This window comes from Oncorhynchus mykiss, chromosome 8 (assembly GCF_057628025.1).
Source record: "Oncorhynchus mykiss isolate SJ-2025 chromosome 8, ASM5762802v1, whole genome shotgun sequence".
Lineage (NCBI taxonomy): Eukaryota > Metazoa > Chordata > Actinopteri > Salmoniformes > Salmonidae > Oncorhynchus > Oncorhynchus mykiss.
Window position 1 is genome coordinate 33118924 of NC_143029.1, and position 17856 is coordinate 33136779.

At 43.8% G+C, this 17856-nt stretch overlaps 1 protein-coding gene across 40 annotated transcripts; it reads right to left on the bottom strand.

Annotated features, from left to right (window-relative positions):
• Positions 1-471: 471 nt before the first annotated feature.
• cep43 (centrosomal protein 43) lies at positions 472-17604 on the bottom strand. Of its 40 annotated transcripts, none has more exons than XM_090243238.1 (20): positions 17142-17370; positions 16722-16771; positions 16503-16557; positions 16288-16376; positions 16027-16164; positions 15546-15572; positions 14848-14904; positions 14628-14698; positions 14313-14374; positions 13699-13760; positions 13503-13583; positions 12965-13021; positions 11958-12187; positions 5295-5360; positions 4733-4810; positions 4291-4377; positions 3956-4056; positions 1416-1443; positions 1183-1270; positions 472-677 (listed from the first exon to the last, which is right to left on the bottom strand). In XM_090243238.1, the coding sequence occupies exons 1-20, from the start codon at positions 17227-17229 to the stop codon at positions 597-599; spliced, it is 1596 nt and encodes a 531-aa protein (XP_090099364.1). In that variant the 5' UTR covers positions 17230-17370; the 3' UTR covers positions 472-596. The 40 variants fall into 40 exon arrangements, with proteins under 40 accessions (XP_090099364.1, XP_090099363.1, XP_090099362.1 ...); XM_090243237.1 differs by having other exon boundaries at positions 1183-1273; XM_090243236.1 differs by having other exon boundaries at positions 5295-5363.
• Positions 17605-17856: the final 252 nt, after the last annotated feature.

Genomic DNA, 17856 nt, shown 5'->3' on the forward strand with positions numbered 1-17856 from the left:
TTTATGTGGGGGATACTGTTTTAATAAAAGGTCCAAAAAATATATATATAATTTAGGCTAACAATATCACTGAAGGGTTGTGCATAAATCTATTTAATGTACTTGCATACCATCGTTGTCATGATCTACTATGATTAATAACATGGTTGTCTACATCCTCTGCATAAAATGTAAAGTTATACAGACAGGTATCAAAAGTTTGACATTTCACTAGATGTAACTAAGTATGGAACCATTTTGCAGTGGTCTGTAAGTAGGATGACATCTAAACAGCCAACCACCTGCAGGTACTGTCAATGGCACAGCACAAATTACAGTAAGCTCCCCGCATTGCGGTTTCAGATTGACTTAAGATGTCATTGAGGTCTCAACATGTCACCCATCAGATCCTTTACAGTCACCTGTATACTAAACCAATAATAAAAAAATACAAAAAATAGAGCACAATAAAAACCCTGCGAGAGAACAATCTTGGTGACAGTGGTAATTTTATTAGATCCATGAACACAAAATGTACACAAATTATGTGCACACATAACATAAATAATAGCTAACGTAGTAGAAATGGCCTTTGTGGTGTAAGGCTGATGGGATTGTCATGCCACCTCCTCCATGTAGTCAGCTCCTTGACTCTGGCTGAGCTGAGATACGCTCAGGTCCTGAGTGATCTCATCAAACTGAGGGTAGTATTGAGGGGGAAGACAGGAAGAGAAAAGAAAGGGTGAGTGTGTGAGAAGGTAATAAGAAATACCACCAAAGACACCTTACTAACATAAAATTCATATTTATTAGACCTATTTATGTACGGCATGATTATAGGGTACATGTTAAATTTAGCTAATAGAATGTGCTCAAAGAGAATATAAACTGTCAATTACATTTTGATTCCTATCCCCACCCTATACTAGAATATGCCTTTATGTAAAACTCAACCTAAAACTGTGATAACTACAAGGGCCCACTGCTGACTAGCTTTACACATATGTAGGGTTGACAGCCTGTTGCCCTTCCTATGACACACAGGCACCGATGACGTGGACGTCAATTAAGGCAGCTCCCCGCGCCTCTCTGATTCAGAGACATTGACTTAAATGCGGAAGACACATTTTTGGTTTAATGCATTCAGCTGTGCAACTGACTAGGTATCCCCACACACACACACACACATACATACACAAATACCTTATCGCTGTTGTCGGGTCCCTCGATGGAAACCTCCTCGATCTCTTCTCCGATGCTCACCTCACTCTTGGAGATATCTGATCGATGGCTGCTGGTGGTAAACAAGAAGAAGAGAAGGGAAACCCTTTAGATTGATATCTCTCGTGGCACAGATAGGGCATGAAACTGAACGAGCAGCATCTAAAAATAGCTAGTGAGATCTAGGGACGACACAGTACAACGCCCTACATTACCTGTTAAAGTCATCGCCGTAGTCGTCATCTGGCAAAACAAAAGAGGGGTATATCAGGATGATGCTCTATTTATACAAAAGTATGTGGACATCCCTTCAAATGAGTGGATTTGGCCATTTCAGCCACACCTGTTGCTGACGGGTGTATAGAATTGAGCACACAGCCATGCAATCTCCATAGACAAACATTGACAGTAGAGAGCTCAGTTACTTTTGACATGGCACCGTCATAGGATTCCAGCAAGTCAGTTCATCAAATTTCTGCCATGGTCAACTGTAAGTGCTGTTATTGTGAAATGGAAACGCCTAGGAAAAACAACAGCTCTCCTGCGAAGCGGTATGCCACACAAGCTCACAGAACGGGACCGCCAAGTGCTGAAGTGCGTAAAAATCGCATCTACTCGGTTGCAACACTCACCGCCAAGTTCCAAACTGCCTCTGGAAGCAATGTCAGCGCAATAACTGTTCGTCGGGAACTTAATTAAAATGGATTTCCATGGCCGAGCAGCTGCACACAAGCCTAAGATCACCATGCGCAATGCCAAGCGTCTCTGGAGTGATGAATCGCGCTTTACCATCAGGCAGTCCGACGGACGAATCTGGGTTTGGCGGATGCCAGGAGAACGCTACCTGCCCCGATGAATATTGCCAACTGTAAAATTTGTTGGAGGAATAATGGTCTGGGGCAGTTTTTCCATGGTCGGGCTAGGCCCCTTAGGTCCAGTGAATGGAAATCTTAACCCTACAGCGTACAATGACATGCTACACGATTCTGTGCTTTCAACTTTGTGGCAACAGTTTGTGGAAGGTTTCCTGTTTCAGCATGACAATGCCGAAGTGCACAAAGCAAGGTCTACACAGAAAATGGTTTGTCGAGATGGGTGTGTAAGAACTTGACTGGCCTGCTCTTGACCTCAACCCCACTGAACACCATTGGGATGAATTGGAACGACAACAGCGAGCCAGGCCTAATAGCCCAACATCAGTGCCCGACCTCACTAATGTTCCAACATCTAGTGGAAAGCCTTCCCAGAAGAGTGGAGGCTGTTACAGCAGCAAAGGGGAGACCAGCTCCATATTAATGCCCATGACTTTGGAATGAGATGTTCGACGAGGAGGAGTCCACATACTTTTGATCACGTGGTGTATATGAAATAAATACAATTCAAATATGTAACCCACCAAAAACAGCATAATATAAAGAAATAAAACCTGGAATTGGGTTAAGATCATACCCTGCACGGAAGATCCGGTTTTATAATTTATAATTTTCAAGTCTTCTAACCCCTTCGTCTCTGGGGTTAGAAGAAGTACCTAGAAAAAGCATTCGAGGGATTTACTCAAGAAGCAAAGAATCCAGTGTAATAGTCAGGCACGTCGTGCACTGATAGAGCCCTATGAAAAAAAGTGCCCATTTGATTGGTGCAACAACTGCAGTTCGACTTCGCCAGAGGCAGAACAAATTGAAATAAGTAAAGACTAGTTAGCTGGTTTTGACAGCATAGCCTAGCTCACTAGCTAATTTATCGAGCCTACAATAGCGATGATCAGCTGGTATAGCCTACCCCAGTAGTTGTTTTAGCAAAGACAATTTGAACAAACTCCTTTTCATCTGTGGTTCTAGCATGCTTAGACTGCATTGTGTGATGAGCGAGTGTGTTTTTGCAGAGAATTAAGGCCTATGTTAATTTAAATGATTTGGCTCGAGGAGCAGTAGAAGTCTATGACTGGATTTCAGGTTGATTTATTCATGGAATTAAAACCTCTTAAATCCCACGGTCACACCTGCGCGATTTAGTGCTTCTAACCCCTTTTAAGCGTTCTGGATTTTTTTTTGCATTAGATTAATCTACCTTGTTTGTAAAAACAGTTCTTCTCATAAAAAGGTCTGTAAAGCCTGAACGGTTTCAGCTACAGACTTATGACCCCACTATGAAAATCCACACAATAGTCGTTAGAAGGTAAAGGGTTCTTCTACATAGAAGATCATAGGAAAACCCTGGACATATTGTCTATAATACTGTAATAAACTCCAAACAGTGGTCACTGCCTAGTTGGATATTAATTTCCCATTGAGCAAACAATTTCTGTACTTACAGAAATGCTTATTGTTATTTAAATCAGGTGTTTGCTTGCTAGATCTTATTTGTTTATTGACATTTGTCATGAATGCAACTGTTAATGTCAAATTGTTTTGTGTTTCACTTGTAGCCCTGGTTGTCCTGAAAAGAAAATGGTTAAACACTTCAATGTGTGGTTAACTATAAGGGCAGAGCAAGCAGATGAATGAAAGTAGCACATTTCAGCTTTTTGTCTGTGGGAGGCCATGGACCAATGAAGTTAATGGTGGTGGGGGGGGGGAGCACATGCCCCACTAATGCTCTGTGCACGGCCCTGGTACTAGTGCTTAAGAAAGTGCATCATTCTGGAGATAAAAGCATGTACTCAACTCACATATACATACTCATGTTCAAATTAGTCTATACAACCCTTGCTACAGTTCATAAACACACACACACACACACACACCACTGCTCTCACCGTTCTTGCTGCCTGAGAGGTCTCTGTGATGGGCTTCTCCTGAGTGGAACCCCCCACCTGCAGCACTCCTCTTGGGGGGCGGGTCCGAATCTGCTGCTCTCCTGGTGGAAAAACAAAAGAAACAACGCCTAAGGCTGGAGGCCAAAAACACATTCAACTCACATCCACTGACTGAGGCAGGAGACAGGCATGTCATATAAGAGATACTAAGAAGGAGGGTGGCACTGCACAGCACAGAGAGAAAGAAAGGGGGAACAGAGAGGATGGGGTACGAGAGAGAGAGAGAGAGAGAGAGAGAGAAGATGCCTGCTGTGAAAGAGAAGCCTGCAGCTCACCTGTGCTCCAAGCAGCTCCGTTTATTATCATAGTCAGAAAAGAGCTCGTCCCCATCGCCCTCTGTGTCACTACCCAGAGCAGACAGGCTGAGCACAGAGAGAGAGAGAGAGAGAGAGAGAGAGAGAGAGAGAGAGAGAGAGAGAGAGAGAGAGAGTGGAGAGGAGAGACAGGAAACACACAGGAGCATAGTGAAGGAAGTACACTCACACAACACACACACAGAAATACACACGACAAAAAACACACACACACATGCAAAAACAAAAGTGGAAAAGTACAAGACCATGAACACCATATTAGTATCGGTTATTATTTAGAGGTCAATGCCAATGTTACAAACGTTAATTGTTGGTTTCGAGGCAGCAAGCAAATGGTCAGACTTGTCACGGCTTTATCCCTCCGCTAATGGAGGAGTGATACACCAGCACCATGCACACTCACTCATTGAGGCTAGTGCCCCTCCTCATTGGGTTAAAGGAGCGCCCTGAGAGGCCCTCCTCCCTCAGAGAGCGGACGAAGCTGCTTGGGGAGGGAGGAAAGGACACACAGATAAACAGAAAAGAAGAAAAGAACAGGATAGAAAAAAAAGCTGGGCAGGCAGAGGAGAAACCCGAGGGGGGGGGGAGACAAGTGACAGCAGAGCAGAGACAGACAGCACTCCTATGTGGAACCAAACTACCCACCGCCCCACACACACGCTGGTCCATGTTTCTAAGCCACTTCAGTCATCTTAACAAACACCTCCTTGGTACTTTCAATAAGAGTACAGATTACTAAGCTAACAAGGAAATCTATTTGCGATTACCTGCTATAGATAAAACAGGGTTCGCGTTCATTAGGCACCAACAAACTACCTGGAATTGTCCAATAAGAAACCCGTGTTTAGGTTTTCCATTGCAAAATGTTTTGTTATGGTGTCCCCTAATGAACACGGACCTGTATTTCAAACTATTATGAGTCACTGTAGCCTAACTCATTGGGTTTACAGTGAGGACATACTTACTCTTTCTGACCGTTTCTCTTTTCAGAGAGACTGGCCCCTGAATTACTCTTAGCCAGGGGAAGGCTACTACTTCCATACGCAGCATGACAGAGAGCGAGAGAACATACAGTGAGCAGAGCGGCGACAGAGCCACACTTCTCTTCACACAATACTTCCTAATGTTGGGTTCTAGCTTGAAATATATTTACTGCTGCTACTGTATTAGAGGAACGTTGTGCATGAAATGTTACTGTGAGAGAAAAGGGGAACAATGTACCAAAAGTATGTGGACACCTGCTTGAAAACCTGCTTGAAAATCTCATTCCAAAATCATGGCCATTAATATGGGGTTGGTTCCCTTTGCTGCTATAACAGCTTACACTCTTCTGGAAAGGCTTTCAACAATATTTCACTTGCTTCCATTCAGCCACAAGAGCATTAGTGAGGTCGCACACTGCTGTTGGGCGATTAGGCCTGTTCGATGTAGTTGAGGTCACGGCTTGCCAGTCAAGTTCTTCCACACAGATCCCGACAAGCCATTTCTGTATGGGCCTCGCTTTGTGCACATTGTCATGCTGAAACAGGAAAGGGCCAAACTGTTGCCACAAAGCTGGAAGCACAGAATAGTCTAGAATGTCATTGTAGCGCAGTGTTGTGTTCGAGAGCACCGAAGACGAGTAAATATAGTCAGTGTACCAGAGTAAATATAGTCCGTGTCAAGACCAGAGGGACCACAAGGGGTCCGAGACCAGAAGAAGTCCAAATCTTTATTTATTTTTAATTTTACCCCTTTTTCTCCCCAATTTCGTGGTATCCAATTGTTGTAGTAGCTACTATCTTGTCTCATCGCTACAACTCCCATACGGGCTCGGGAGAGACGAAGGTTGAAAGTCATGCGTCCTCCGATACACAACCCAACCGCACTGCTTCTTAACGCATCCAACCCGGAAGCCAGCCGCCAGCCGCACCAATGCGCCGGAGGAAACACCGTGCACCTGGCCACCCTGGTTAGCGCACACTGCGCCCAGCCCGCCACAGGAGTCGCTGGTGCGCGATGAGACAAGGACATCCCTACCGACCAAGCCCTCCCTAACCCGGGCGACGCTAGGACAATTGTGCGTCGCCCCATGGACCTCCCGGTCGCGGCCGGTTACGACAGAGCCTGGGCGCGAACCCAGGGACTCTGATGGCACAGCTGGCGCTGCAGTACAGCGCCCTTAACCACTGCGCCACCCGGGAGGCCCGAAGAAGTCCAATTCAAGACCATTATTGTAATTTTGTCAAATCACCACCATAACAAGAGTTCAAAACATCCAGTATTTCTGTGTTCATATTTCAGAACAACATATGGGTTCTTTAGACATTCTGAATAGTGAATAAATGCATGTTGAGGGAAAACAGAGCCACTCTACAAATGATTACTAACCCAAACACAGTGGGGAACAAATGGGCCTTCCACGCCTTCAGAGAAGGGCTAAGGATTTATAATTATCATTATTTTCAACGACGTTCTGATTTAATGTCTTCAGTTTTTGTTGGAAAGGAAAAAGGATTAACGCTGAAGACTTTGCTGGTCTCTGGGGAATGAATCTAGCGAGCTAAGTCAGCCGTATATATATAAAAGCATCTGTCATTCAACTGTATAAGGGCAACATTTTGGGGTGATAGTCAAATCAACCAATCACATTTTGACTTAATGGGTGGGACCTTGATTACAAAAACATGTATATCTGCCTTATTAAAGGCCAACAGGTAGCGAGCAGTAGTTTTCCCACGGTCTAGCTACTAAAAAATAAAAATAATTTGTAGTTTTTTTAAAAAGCCGATTAATCGGCATCGGCTTATTTTGGTCCTCCAATAATCGGCATCGACGTTGAAAAATCATATTCGGTCGACCTCTATAATGTACGTCATGGAACAGTGAGTCAAATAGGAACTATTTTTAAAACCTCTTATAAAGTTGGTTTTGTAGTGTAAATTTGCCAAAAAGTTCCCAAACGGCCCTTCCAGCAAAGGAAAGGCACCCTGTGTAAAAACATTATATGATATTATATGATTTTTTAAATGAGTTTTCCTATAGATTTTTCAGATTCACTCTCAATATATATATATATATATATATTTTTTTTTAAATGAAAAAAAATACCCAAATTGTGCCCCTGTGCAGCCAGGCCCATCCAAGTCTACACACCTGATGCAAACAGAGCACGATGACATTTGCACATCACATGTAGCCTAATAACCAACACTTCGGATTCAACTTTTTTAATACCTGGTTTGCGTTCCCATTGTTGCCTTGGTTAGCATTTACTGGTTGAAACGTCTTTCCTACCCTACCGGCTACCGATGTCATTCTTCTGTGAGCTGCTCCATGACAAAACCAGATGAGAGCTGAACACTGTTGCTGCCTGCAAATGATATCCCGCTGATACTAGGCTGTGTGTGTAAATACATTTAATGAGCTTGGACATTGTGTAGGCTACTTTGTGCATGATTTCTCTATTGTACTACATAACTGATAAGTCACATACCTCCACTACACTACTTTGATATGCATCAGTAGGGATTAAGAGGTTAATAAACGCAATGCCCATGAAAACAAAAGTGGGTATATGGCTAATACCTGCATATACCTTCTACTGCACCACTGGACCTTTGTGTTTTACAAAAAGTGCTCTCTCCTACATGAGTGGCCTGGTAATACGGTTGCTGTCCTTTCAGCATCATCAACCTGTCAAACACTGAAGACCTATAGGTTCACCACTGTACTAACCTGTCACCCTGAAGACCTATAGGTTCACCACTGTACTAACCTGTCACACCCTGAAGACCTATAGGTTCACCACTGTACTAACCTGTCACACTGAAGACCTATAGGTTCACCACTGTACTAACCTGTCACACACTGAAGACCTATAGGTTCACCACTGTACTAACCTGTCACACACTGAAGAACTATAGGTTCACCACTGACACACACTGAAGACCTATAGGTTCAGCACTGTACTAACCTGTCACACACTGAAGACCTATAGGTTCACCACTGACACACACTGAAGACCTATAGGTTCACCACTGTACTAACCTGTCACACCCTGAATACCTATAGGTTCAGCACTGTACTAACCTGTCACACACTGAAGACCTATAGGTTCACCACTGTACTAACCTGTCACACACTGAAGACCTATAGGTTCACCACTGTACTAACCTGTCACACACTGAAGACCTATAGGTTAACCACTGTACTAACCTGTGACACTGAAGAACTATAGGTTCACCACTGACACACACTGAAGACCTATAGGTTCACCACTGTACTAACCTGTCACACACTGAAGACCTATAGGTTCAGCACTGACACACACTGAAGACCTATAGGTTCACCACTGTACTAACCTGTTACACACTGAAGACCTATAAGTTCACCACTGTCACACACTGAAGACCTATAGGTTCACCACTGTACTAACCTGTCACACACTGAAGACCTATAGGTTCACCACTGTACTAACCTGTCACACACTGAAGACCTATAGGTTCACCACTGTACTAACCTGTCACACTGAAGACCTATAGGTTCACCACTGACACACACTGAAGACCTATAGGTTCACCACTGTACTAACCTGTCACACACTGAAGACCTATAGGTTCAGCACTGACACACACTGAAGACCTATAGGTTCACCACTGTACTAACCTGTCACACTGAAGACCTATAGGGTCACCACTGTACTAACCTGTCACACACTGAAGACCTATAGGTTCAGCACTGTACTAACCTGTCACACACTGAAGACCTATAGGTTCACCACTGTACTAACCTGTCACACTGAAGACCTATAGGTTCACCACTGTACTAACCTGTCACACACTGAAGACCTATAGGTTCACCACTGACACACACTGAAGACCTATAGGTTCACCACTGTACTAACCTGTCACACACTGAAGACCTATAGGTTTACCACTGTACTAACCTGTCACACACTGAAGACCTATAGGTTCACCACTGACACACACTGAAGACCTATAGGTTCAGCACTGTACTAACCTGTCACACACTGAAGACCTATAGGTTCACCACTGACACACACTGAAGACCTATAGGTTCACCACTGTACTAACCTGTCACACACTGAAGACCTATAGGTTCACCACTGTACTAACCTGTCACACCCTGAAGACCTATAGGTTCACCACTGACACACACTGAAGACCTATAGGTTCACCACTGTACTAACCTGTCACACACTGAAGACCTATAGGTTCACCACTGTTCTAACCTGTCACACACTGAAGACCTATAGGTTCCCCACTGTACTAACCTGTCACACACTGAAGACCTATAGGTTCAACACTGTACTAACCTGTCACACACTGAAGACCTATAGGTTCACCACTGTACTAACCTGTCACACACTGAAGACCTATAGGTTCACCACTGTACTAACCTGTCACCCTGAAGACCTATAGGTTCACCACTGTACTAACCTGTCACACACTGAAGACCTACCTATAAGTTCACCACTGAAGACCTATAGGTTCACCACTGTACTAACCTGTCACACACTGAAGACCTATAGGTTCACCACTGTACTAACCTGTTACACACTGAAGACCTATAGGTTCACCACTGTACTAACCTGTCACACACTGAAGACCTATAGGTTCACCACTGTACTAACCTGTCACACCCTGAAGACCTATAGGTTCACCACTGTACTAATCTGTCACACACTGAAGACCTATAAGTTCACCACTGTCACACACTGAAGACCTATAGGTTCACCACTGTACTAACCTGTCACACACTGAAGACCTATAGGTTCACCACTGTACTAATCTGTCACACACTGAAGACCTATAAGTTCACCACTGTCACACACTGAAGACCTATAGGTTCACCACTGTACTAACCTGTCACACACTGAAGACCTATAGGTTCACCACTGTACTAACCTGTCACACACTGAAGACCTATAGGTTCACCACTGTACTAACCTGTCACACACTGAAGACCTATAGGTTAATCACTGTACTAACCTGTCACACACTGAAGACCTATAGGTTCACCACTGTACTAACCTGTCACACACTGAAGACCTATAGGTTAATCACTGTACTAACCTGTCACACACTGAAGACCTATAGGTTCACCACTGTACTAACATGTCTATAGTAGATATAAATGCTGTTAAGATACTGTATGAATGTTTCAAGAAAGGAGTGGATATATGTGTCCTGGAGAAGCAGTTTTATGAGCTGACTGAATGGAAGCTGATAATTAGGAGTTTTTTACTCCGCTGGTCTCGGGAAGAAATGACGAGTCCTCAACTGTCCGAGACCGAGTCAAGACCCAGTACAAATGTATCCGACACCAGAGACATGACCAAGACACTTAATATGTGATCTCGAGACCGGACTTGAGTACTACAACTCTGCTGTAGCGTTAAGATTTCCCTTCAAGATAACAAAAGTAAATAACGTGTCCGTAAAATGATTGCTCATCCACCAAACTTTGCAGTTAGCACTATGCATCGGGGCAGGTAGCGTTCTCCTGGCATCCGCAAAACCCAGATGAATCAGTTGGACTACCAGATGTTGAAGCGTGATCACTCCAGATAATGAGTTTCTACTGCTCCAGAGTCCAATGGCAGCGAGCTTTACACCACTCCAGCCGATGCTTGGCATTGCGCATGGTGATCTTAGGCTTGTGTGCGGCTGCTCGGCCATAGAAACCCATTTCATGAGGGGGGGGGGGGGGGGGGGGGGCCCAGTGGGGTTAAAGCCCCAGCTGCGGTGGCAGTGAGGCCATAGATCTATGTGCAATAGGGGTAAGGGTAGGTCCCGTAGTAGGATAGGTCCCTAGTGGGGATGTGACCCATGCAAGATCCCTAGGTGGCGGGTAGGTAGAGTAGGTTCCGAGTGGGGGTGCAAATCCCTCAGCTGGGTTTAAGACCTGTGTGTTACTATATGGAGAAGTTGGCACATCTATATGCTAGCATGGTGGGTTACAGAAAGGTAGTCCATGTAGAAGGACTAAGGCGGGAAGTGTGCCTGGTGGAGAATAGGAGGTATCTGGGGATATCAGAGATGCAACATTGTCAGTTAGTGGTAACGTGTATGGTGATAGAAAGTTGCCTGTAAGTTCTGGGAGGCAGGCCATCTCCATAGTTGGAAAAGCGATGTTTGAAAGTGATCCATGTGCATTAGCAGTAGCAATAATGAGAGCAGTTGATTTATGCCCTATTGGGGGCGGGGAACCGTGGCCGATTATGTGAAATTAGGTGGACAACGGAGTAACCTCGGTAACAAGTGTTGTCGGGAACAGTGGTATTTACGGCGAGAGATAGACTAAAACCCCTTCCTGTGTTACACATTAGTCTTCTGCAATCTCCTGTGGCCCATTAGCACACTCTAGTGTTGCCCTACCACAAACTCTGTTTGTTCAGAACCTAACAATCATAAATATGTACTGTAGACTTTCTCCACACATCTCCCAGCCCATCAGAGTTGATTAACGCCCCTGTATTTTAAGATTCTTAAGATATTCTGTTGCACCATAAGCCATGATCAATTTATATGCTAATATTAACAGCATCCATGTTTTACATTTATCGGATCATGGAGCAGCACACATGTTCAATCGCGCGTATGACAATCAATCCCCGTCCTCACCAGCCGTAGGTTTTCTGTGGTTTAGGCAGAGGGTCGTCAAAGAACGAGTCGTCCTCGTCTAGGTCCTCTTCCACCTCCAGGTCCAGCCCCTTCTTCAGGCTCGCCGTGGGGCCGTTGTCGTTGTCCCCGGACACCTCGCTGTGCCTTGGCGTCACGTGACCCGGCCCTTTGCCCTTTAGAGAGCCAAAGCGCAGGCTGGTGTCACTGTGGCTGTGACTGACCTCCACGCCCTGTGGGGTACATGTAGGAACAAGACAACACAAATAACAAAAACACACGTTTAAAGCCGCTTCTGTGTATTTGAGCGGGTGCAGCTAGCATTTAGTTGCAAATGGTTAGAGGATTGAAGCGACAGGGAGAGTTAGTAGTGGCATGGAAATATTAGCTATATGAAAGATATTTTGAGAACTATCCGGCACAAGTAAAGGTCTTGTTAGAGGTTTGGCTAATGGCTTAGCTACGTTAGTCGTACCTACTCTATGAACCATTAAGACTGTGAAGTTGAGCAATTAGTAAAACACATGCACACAGCACAGTCAGATTTTCAATCAAAACTGGAAAACACTCATCATTCATGAGAATCAGTCTGGTGATAAGAGCACATTTGAGAGGCTGCGCTGAGATACTGCCAACCTATCTTCCCTGCGCTAATGGTGACACCATACCAAGTAAACCATGGGTTAACAGAAGACTATGGTACAGACATGCCTTTGAAATCAGAACTTCCCCTGGATGAGTTGGTATGAGCCTACCCACTGGGCAGACGTCAATTTAAAGTCTATTCCCACGTTGGTTCCACGTCCTTTCATTGAAATGACGTGCAAACAACGTGCATTCAACCGGTGTGTGCACATGGGTACTTGTACACCTGGGTTGTGTTCATTACAGCAAACCAAATGAAAACGAGTGTTCCATATCAGTCCAGCAAGTCCCTCTCCGTTTCAGTAGATTTTTCTTACGTTGTGGTGGCTAATGAGCACAACCCCTTTTCCAGCCTTGCGGTTTACCTTGGTGTCAGCCTTCTCCGCCTGTGCACTGTGCCTATGTCCTTTAAACCTGGGGATCTGTGCATGAGAACACAGCTATCAGCCTTCTCACACACTCACTGCCTCACTAACATGATGGATGCCGGGTAGGCCCTAAAGGTGGCTACATTTAGGGAGAATCGCATACAGTTTAGTCTACTGACCTCTTCGTCCTTTCCGAAAAGAAAGCGGAAAAACAGAGGCTTTGTTTTAACAATCAACATTCTCTTAGAAATATCCATGTCATGTATACCCTATGCTCACATCCTGCAAATACAACGCTAGGCCTCTTAGTTGTGATTTCTTCTGTTATTTTAAGTCAAGTTCCATAGAAATTAATTGATTCACAAGAAAGCTGTTATGACATAACAGTTCACACAAACAGGTATTAAAAGGAATAAAAATATTAACGTTGAACAAAGTAAGAAAAAAAGTGATCCTACGAGAAACCACACAACAGCCATTTTATATAGGGCACTACAACATACACTGCACCATAGTTTGAATAGTGCCAATGTACCTTACTAGGCGGTGAAGTGCTTTTCTTCTCCTCAATAAATTGACTGGGATTGTGAATCACATCACAGGTGTCATGGGTGACCTGGAAGGGGAAGGACACATTTAACATTGTGTTTCATCCTAAGAAACGGTTCATGCAAAGTTCAATCTATGACACAATCTAAAAAGGAACTTCCAAGACAGTAAAGGTGTCTTACCACACTTCGACACTGACTGAAGAAGCGCTTGTACAAGCCCAGAAACTCCTGGAAGTCTATAGCTACAGAGACAGAGGTGAGGCAAAGCATTAGAGCAAATGACGACATTTTCCACGGCTTTTGTGTTGCCATGCTTGTAACTATAGCAGCCGCACTTTTCAGTTCGCTGCAGCTAGCGACTGGAACGAGCTGCAAAAGACTATCAAACGGGACAGTTTAAATCTCCATCTCTTCATTCATGGACACTCTTATGGACAGTTGTGGCTGATTCACATGATGTATTGTCATCTCTACCTTCTTGCCCTTTGTGCTGTTGTCTGTGCCCATTAATGTTTCGTACCCTGTTTTGTGCTGCTGCCATGTTGTCGTCACGTGTTGCTGCCGTGCTATGTCGTCGTCTTAGGTCTCTCTTTATGTAGTGTCTCTCTTGTCATGATGTGTGTTTTTGTCCTATATTTTTAATCCAAGCCCCGGTCCCCGCGGGAGTTCCTTTTGTTAGGCCGTCATTGTAAATATTAAATTTGTTCTTAAACTGACTTGCCTAGTTAAATAAGGGTTCAATTAAATACATTAAATTAAGAATGTCACTTCATTTCAGTCTACAGAACACTTACATTTACCAGAGGCCTTGTCTCCAACTCTATGTTCATCAGTGACAAACTTCTCCAGCATGTTCCTGTTATTGGACACACAGACTACTTGTTAAGGAAACTGGATGAGCTGTAGATTCACGTCACAAATAGCATTGTCGTGTCAGCGTTGCAGTCGGGTGCAGGTTTCCCCAGACACAGATTAAGTCTATTCCTGAATGACAAAGCACTTTCAATGGAAATGCATGTTTTTTTAGTTCGGGAGTGGGCTTTCCTGTGTCCAGGGAACGAGCCCTCGGTTCTTTGTCATTTTGCTTGAATGACACGGCCCAAACATACTTGTTGAAGTTGGGAAAAACATCTCCAAACACAACTTTCAAATCCTCTTTGAGTATCCCACCAGTTCTGGCCTGTGAAACAGAAAGTTTAAACAGAGTAAAAGGCAGGATCTTGGAAGAATCTTGGACATTTAAACACCTCCACAAGGTAATCAATGGCAATGGAGAGCTTATGAGGATGACCAAAATGAGCACATCTACAACAACAAAAAAATGATCACCTTGTCATAAACATCAAACTTCTTCCGGGCGCCTGCTATTTGCCTGGGGGATAGTTCCTAAAAAAAGAGAAAACAGGAAGAGCATTGATATCAGACGGAGAAATCTCTCTACATTTGAAGTTGCATCCTCTTGGGATCAATACAGGTGATCAAAAACAAACATGAAATTGTGAGCTTGATGGTTTGAGATGTTACATGCTAGTTCTTCATGTGCACCTTCGTGGACCGCAGTTCTCTGTATGAACGGGCGAATAGGATAGCTACGTGAGCTCATTCTGCTGATCTGAGCAGAGCATGAAACATGACTATGAAAGTGGGACAAACTTGTTATGTCAGAATCTCGCTGAACAACAGGAAAACCATTTTCGCTCTCTCTCTCTCAATCGTCTGGGTACATTTACACTAATGGCAAGCTGCCTTCTGTTGACCCAGATAATATTATAAGTTAGGTCGTCACGGCAAAATGACAACTATGAGTGATACAGTTTATTTTCGCTCTGGCAGCTCAGGTCCATTGACAGAATACTTAAAATGTTGTTGTATGAAGGATTACATCTCAGTGTGCTCATGTTTTGTAGGCTATGTATAATACCTCATTATGAAACAGTTGGTGCTCATTCATAACATTGTATGTAGACGTAAATGTACCCTAGTGAGTGAGAAGGAAGGCAGGCAATGAAGATCATAAGAATTACTACCTTGGGGATGTTTGTGGCTTTGTCCCCCTTACATCAGATAACAGCAGGCCAGAGCAGGGAAATCAGTAGAGCAAGAAAGCAGTCCATTATAAATCACAAGTGGGACACTCCATTCAGAAGAAAATACATTTAAAAAAAGGAAGGACAGCCATTCAAGAGCATAATCAAATCGGGAAGACTTCTGGGCAGGGGTGATGTTGTGGATGTTTGTATGTTGTCGTTTGTATGTGTATGTTTTGGATTGTTCATCTTTTAAAATAATTTAAAATATATATATTAAATACACACACACACACACACGTATATTAAATACAATCTTACAAAAACAAAAACTAATCAGGGAGGCTTCAAGTTTGGACAACTGCTAATGTCAGAAGCTCTTTTCTCCACTAGGAGCTTAAGGGAATACACTAATGTAGTGAATGACTAAACCTATGTATGTAAAATGGCAAGCCCTGTGCAGTGGTGTGTCTTTCTTTACCTCGGAGAAGATGGAGGCCTTCTCCTTGTGTCTGCCCCTCTTGACGAGCTCCAGCAGGAGAGGAGTGTTCCTGTTCATATCAGTCTCGGTGATATCCAGCTCACAAGAGACCTGCTCACGGCTGTCTAGGCCATTTAGCTGAGGACAGGAGACACGCGCGCAATAAATTGCATGCCCTAATGGTGAATGTAGCACGGACAATTCCAAGTTATTTGACCAACATGCCGGGCCAGCCCTATCCGCTGGGAGTAAAACACTCACTGAGTTTATCTCTGGCTGGAATACAGCAAGCGTGAAGTCCAGGTGAAAGACCTGTAGAAAGTCTATGATGAGGCTGGCCACCAGGCGTCCTGTTAAAAAGGGAAGGATATGATCAGCCTCATCGTGGAAAGAATGAGTCATTGTAATGCATGTTGATTATTATGGGATTAGCAGACGATTGTTCAGACCATCACGGTGGATAGCACAACCCTTACCATCCTTTGTATCAAGACATTTCTTCAGGTTTTCATTGACAAGTGGAGTTTTATTCTGGGGGAAGGATAATGGGTGGTAGCAGAGGTTATGCAGATGTAAATCATAGCTACACTGACATCCCCCCCAAAAATGTAACGTCATTAATAAGATAAGCAATAAGCCTAACCTTACACTATAAGGATTCATTGACAATGCACATAAGTCGGCTATCGTCTTACCTCCACTTTATCCTGTTCATCCATAGCCAGAAAGACAGCGGCGCGCATTTCTGCCTACAGAATAAGAGAAGTACGAGCAAAAAAGGGTGTTAGCCAAGCAAGAGGGCCTCAAACTGGCCTGAACTACCTAGCTAACGTTAGCTATGTAACAGTACTTGCTAAGTACCTAAAAAAAATGCACTGCTTGTAAAATAGTTCGCTATCTAGCTAACGTTAGCTGTTGGTTATCCAATGTTAGAAGGTACAGCAGCTAGCTAGCTATCCCACGACACTAGATCGCATGATGATAACTCGGTGACTTTCCGGGGTCCAGCTAGTTACAGTACTGTAGCTAGCTAACGTTAGCTACAAGCTGCAACAACAAAATCCTCAGTCTTTGAACAGTCCTTCGACATATGACTTTACAGTATCAGTAGTTACGTGCCTTTAGTTTGTTCAAGACCCCACTGTTTTCTAGGTTTTGGATCAAAAGATCCCGCAACTCAGTGTCGTCCTCCGTGGCAGACATCTTTCTTTTAGCTAATCGGCAACCAGGACAACCAAAACAAACACTGGCAGCTAGCTATTTGCTAATTCAGCAACGCAGATTCCAGGAAAAAAAATCAACAGTAAGCCAGCGCGCACGATTTGCACCATTCGCCAGCATCGTGGCACACGCAATCTTGCCCCTCTTTAGTTCAACACGGAGGGAGTGATGTCAAAATAGGTTGGTGCTGTATCAATTGGTGGATTAGGCTCAAATAATTCAAGTTCTATATGAAAATCGAAGTAATATATAGAGAGATATCAGACATGTTAAACATATCAGATATTTTGATCAAAGTTGCTTTTGATTTGCTGATCTGCCTCATGTGTCATGAGCCATTTTTGACGCATGTCTCTTATCATTTGTGGTGGTGTATATTTGTATTATATCGTATTTTGTAAATTGGGTGAATCCCTTTCTTTTTTGAGGGTGGTTTATGATTTGTTTGTCCATAGTTTTTTTCTCTCACAGTAGTTGTACTTCACAATAACATAGTTCCTCTTCTGTTGTCATTCAGGACAGGAGGATAGACTACAGATGCTTTCTGGCTCTGTTAAAGTCATTTCAGTGACTCTGCAGCTAAGTGTGTTCTTGGATTATTTCTCTTCT

Excerpts from the sequence above, each read along its gene's own strand:
- cep43 (XM_090243235.1), bottom strand. The coding sequence starts at position 17,229 with ATGTCTGCCACGGAGGACGACACTGAGTTGCGGGATCTTTTGATCCAA. Across the intron at positions 16,377-16,502 it reads ATGTCTTGATACAAAGGATG|GACGCCTGGTGGCCAGCCTC; the intron begins GTAAGGGTTGTG and ends CCTTTTTAACAG. Across the intron at positions 4,378-4,732 it reads AGGGGCACTAGCCTCAATGA|CCTGTCTGCTCTGGGTAGTG; the intron begins GTGAGTGTGCAT and ends CTCTGTGCTCAG.